The 4,623-nt window shown below is 53.8% G+C and overlaps 1 protein-coding gene across 1 annotated transcript in view; it reads left to right on the top strand.

Annotated features, from left to right (window-relative positions):
- IVD (isovaleryl-CoA dehydrogenase) overlaps positions 1-4,129 on the top strand; it is a gene marked incomplete at its 5' end in the record, with an annotated part of 13,094 nt that extends 8,965 nt beyond the window's left edge. The window contains 5 exons of the mRNA XM_010133938.1: positions 1,316-1,409; positions 2,579-2,660; positions 2,981-3,085; positions 3,705-3,777; positions 3,903-4,129. Coding sequence (XP_010132240.1) covers positions 1,316-1,409; positions 2,579-2,660; positions 2,981-3,085; positions 3,705-3,777; positions 3,903-4,036 — 488 coding nt within the window. The remainder of the gene's footprint in view (positions 1-1,315; positions 1,410-2,578; positions 2,661-2,980; positions 3,086-3,704; positions 3,778-3,902) is intronic.
- Between the last annotated feature and the right edge of the window lie 494 nt (positions 4,130-4,623).

Raw genomic sequence — 4,623 nt, 5'->3', positions numbered from 1 at the left:
TGGGTGTGCAGGAAAGTGTTCAGGCTCTTCAGTCCTTTTTTCAGCTGTGAGACATCGTTATTCAGGAACAGCTCTGACACTTTATTGTTACTGATGTTAGCGTTTGTGTTCTGTGCTTCAAAGTAATGTTTGCTATTAGTATTTTTCTTTCCTGTCTGTGGGGCTTTTGAGCTTTCTCTCTGAAAGACAAGCTTCATTCTTCTTCTTCCTGAAGAAGATGGCCCTGCAGAGGCTGCGCTTCTCCCTACTGTACATCAACGTGCTTTTAATAAGCAGGAGACAATTCAGTCCATGAGCTGCTGCCACTGAAAAGCAGATTATTTATTTCGGGAGACCATTGGTCCGCGTTCTCTCATTTTCACTTTGCGTATCACACCTCTCAGCTCTCCTGTGATCAAAGCCTGATGTCCATGGCAGTTCTCTGTGCTGTGGCCAGTGGATAACCTCGTCCATCTGCACAGCACGGTTGTTAGGCTTGAAGTTCTCTGCTGATTCTAAGAGTACAGCCTGGCTGAGATGAGCCCTTTGTTCCTGCTTCTCTTTTCATACCTGTTAGCATCAGCGCGAGCTTTAGATTGTCCAAAGTGAAAGGGTTTCTTGAGGCTTTCTCTCAGCCCTTTGTCTAAAGTGGCTATTTTCCTGTTCCACTCCCACAGAAGTTACACCTGTCCGTTTAAAACGTTTATTTATAACACCACAATGTTCTGTTCAGCCCCCTCACGGGAGGGGGGATAATGACTGGTCGTATTCTCCAGTCTCAGAAGACGTGTGGTAAGTGGAGAGCTTTGACTGCTGGTCTGTGTAAGCATTGGTTCCTGTGCTGGGGATGCTCAGAGAGGTGACCCGAGCGTGTCAGACCAGGCTTTGCCTTCCTTTCCGATACGCACTCCGCAGACATCGGATGGGGGTGCTGTCAGTTTGGGTTAGATACAAACTAATGGGATGGTGAAGGGGGCTCCCAGTTTGTCCTCCTGGGCTGTTGAGTCTCCTGTCCGTGTTGGTACAAGTGCTGAGCTGGCAGCTCTGTGGAGAGCACCTTGCTCTTTAGCAAAGAGGCAGGGGCACAGCAGCCGTTGCGGATGCACTTCACGACCCCTGACTGCTTTCGCCTTTCGGGCTGTGGCTGGATTGAGAAGACGTTTGCGGGGCAGCGGGTACGTGTGTCAACTGCTCATCCTGAGTGTCTGTGTCTCAAGCCAAAGAGGGTGATGAAGGGGCTGGAAGCCTGAATTCTCTCCCCAGCAAACACAGGCCCTCAGACAGCAGGTTGTCTTCGTTTTGCACAGAGTAAATCGCTTTCCTTTGCCTGTCGCAGCTGAAAACGTCTTGGGGGCTCTGAGCAAAGGAGTCTACATTCTGATGAGCGGGTTGGACCTGGAGAGACTCGTGCTGTCTGGTGGGCCGCTGGGGTAAGGGCTTGTTGTCATTCATAGGTTGTAAGGCTGGAGGGATCCTGCATCATCACCTCACCCAGAGGGTCTCCAGCTGGGGTGGCAGCTCTCAGGGTGCATCTTGGGTGGAGAATGGAGATACTGGGCAGCTTCTGAGAGAATAGGAACAGCTGGGAAGAGGTGGCTGGGTCAGAGTGGTGAGAAGCTGCAGAGGAGGCAGGAGCAAGGACATCCCATGGCTGCTGGTGTAGTAGCTGCTCGCTGCTCTAACGGGCTGCTGCTGGAGGGGACTCAGCTCGGCACCCCCAGGCAGCCACCGCTTGCTCTGCCTGTGCTCCACCTCCTCCTTCAGCTCTCCTCCCCTCCTCAGGCAGCTTTTCTCAGTTTGAAAGCGTCGATGTGGGACACCCTCTGAGGGGCAAGAGCCAGGAGAGGCAATGCCAGAAAGACAGCTGGCAGATCTCTGCCTTCCAGCATGGCACAGGCCACGCTCCTTCCAGAGCAGGACTTTGGAAGTACTAGTCTTGACATAGACTTTTCCAGAGCTGGTAGATCTGCCCCGGTCCCCGGTTACTTGTTTGTGTGTCCCTGCAGTGGGAGTTACTCTAGGAACTCTGGAAAGCACCACCCAGGCTGTCACACAGAAGCACCACTGGACGGGGAGAGGATTTCTTTATTTGTTCAGTCTTTAAGCTCCCCAGTAATTATCTTTACCTTACAGTCCTTTTGTCCTCCCAAGTGGTTTCTCTGTACTAATCCTCACCTTGGAAGACCATCTTCACCAAGCAGGAGGAGGGTTTTTCACCCTTCTTGTTTGTGCCTGTGGGGTTTTTTTTTTACGGTGTTGGTTAGTATTGCTTGGGCTGGTGGTCTCTGGAGCTGCAGGGCAGCACAAATGGTCTGGCTGCAGTTGTAAGAAAGCTCCTCGGCTCTTCGTCACAGTCTCCTGCGTTGACACAGTAAGACCTCACCACAAGATGTCCCAAATGAGCAACATGCAGAGCACTAGGGAGAAAATGGGACCTTGATTTTTATCCTTAGTGGTGCTTGAGTAGAGCTGCAGGAAGCCAGCAGCAGGTCATTTCAGGTGTGAGCACCTTTTTGCCTTAGATTGTGCTTCTGAGGTTTAATTATTACTGATTAGTAGTTCTGTTGGATTTGTTCCTGCATATCTGTGCTTTTCTCAGGCTTATGCAAGCTGTTCTTGACCACGCGATTCCGTACCTACACGTCAGAGAAGCGTTTGGACAGAAAATTGGCCAGTTCCAGGTGAGGCAGAAAAGGGATCAGAAATTTTTGTTGTCTTGCTTTAAAAATGAGAAGACAGAGAGCTCTGTGTGGGAGGGGTTTGCACGGAGGAGGTTGCCTGGAGTCTGCAGGATGTACTGACGTGGTGGGAAGGTGGAAGGCTCTCTGAGCGGAGGCTGCTGGTGGTGGCTGTGAGACAGCGGCTGACTTCTGGAGTCTGTGAGCTGCCAGAACCTCCAGTTCCCCCTGCTGAATCCATGTCTTCTCATCTGTCCGGTGTCTCTGAGGTTCTCGGGCAGGAAACGATCTTCCCCTCGCTCATGTTGGTGTCTCTCTGGCAGCTGATGCAGGGCAAGATGGCTGACATGTACACCCGGCTGATGGCCTGCCGGCAGTACGTCTACAACGTGGCCCGGGCCTGCGACCAGGGCCACTTCAACGCCAAGGTGAGCGTGCTCCCCCCGGGGCTGGGGCTGCCGGGGATGCCTTTGCCTCTGGGGCCAGGCGTGAGCAGGGTGGAGGTTCTGTGCTATTCCCTCACAGCCCTGAGGGCGTGGTTTGGGGTTTTTTTTTGCCCGAAGGAACAGAAAGCCTTGTTCTACCAGACAGCAGGTAGAGCAGCACCAGCAGGTGTTTACTGGAAGCCCAGACAGAAAATCCTGGCTGTTGTAGGGGCTGTAGCCATCATCCCGAGGTGTTGTCACCTCCGCAGCGGCTCTGTCAAAGGAAGGGACCGAGTGTTTAACAGGTGGAGCTCAGAGCCCCACGTCACATTGCTCTCCCGCGGGTACGATGTGCCTTCCTGACAGACCGCTCCCTGCTGCATGTTTCTTTCTTTTCTCTGTCTTCCCGTGGCCTTTCCAGACCTGACACAAGTGTTCTGTAGTGACAGGAATGCTCCCGCAGCTTCTGCCCCGCTGGGGGACCCACCCTGTGCCTTCGTGCTCAAGTACGCTGGCCCCTTAGCGGATGTCTGCAGGGTGGTGGAGAGGTCCGAGCCAGGCGGGGGTTGCAGTCGGGTGGGTGACACCTGTCCTGACAGTCCCCATGGTGACTCTCCCCTAGGACTGCGCTGGAGTGATCCTGTACTCGGCGGAATGTGCCACCCAGGTGGCTCTGGACGGGATCCAGTGTCTGGGTGAGTCCTGGCAGGGTTCATCTCTGGGGTGACGGAGGGAGCCAAGCGTGATGCTCTTCCCCATCCTCCCCCTGGTCCCTGCAGTCAGAGACAAGAGATGACCTTTCATTTCTCTCTGATGGCAGGTGGGAACGGTTACATCAATGACTATCCCATGGGGCGTTTCCTGCGGGACGCCAAGCTCTACGAGATCGGGGGAGGCACCAGTGAGGTGCGCAGGCTCATCATTGGCAGGGCCTTCAATGCCACCTTTAAATAACGCCCGCCGTGGAGAGGCAGCACCCCGAGCACCACGAGGCCTTTGACCAAAGAGGCTGGAGCGCACAACTCTTCTTCTTCCTGCCTGTGATTCTGGGACCGCCACTTGCGGACTGTCCTCCGCCTGCTCCGCAAACAGATGCTGCTGGTCTCGGCCTTGATAAAGCCAGTCGGGCAGTGACGTGGAAGGAAGTGCTTTTTCTCTTCTCATGATGATCACAGTTCATCCTGTTCGTAAGCCGTCTTGATTCTCGGCGTTACAGGGAGGCATCTCGCTGTTGAAGCAGGATGCCCCAAGCAAGAGGCAGCAGTTGCTGAGCACAGGAAGTCAACCCCAAAACAGTAATGACAATGAAGGGAGAAGTTTGTTCTTCTGAGAACCCCGAGTGCCATTAAATCCCTCGCAGTCAGTGTGTCACCATGGGGCAGCCACACGTCCCATCGTGACCTTCCCATGGGATTGACACCTTCCACTGGGGAACACGACACCAGCCACTGCGAGGGGGTGGCTGTCCAGAACGCACAAGCAGTGTTTTAGGTGACAGTTCCTAAAACCTCGCTAAAATCCCACATTGGCTTCTTTACATT

This window comes from Buceros rhinoceros, unplaced genomic scaffold, assembly GCF_000710305.1.
Source record: "Buceros rhinoceros silvestris isolate BGI_N320 unplaced genomic scaffold, ASM71030v1 scaffold35983, whole genome shotgun sequence".
Classification (NCBI taxonomy): domain Eukaryota; kingdom Metazoa; phylum Chordata; class Aves; order Bucerotiformes; family Bucerotidae; genus Buceros; species Buceros rhinoceros.
The sequence above is the reverse complement of the archived record's forward strand: the minus strand, read 5'-3'. Positions and strand labels throughout refer to the sequence as shown.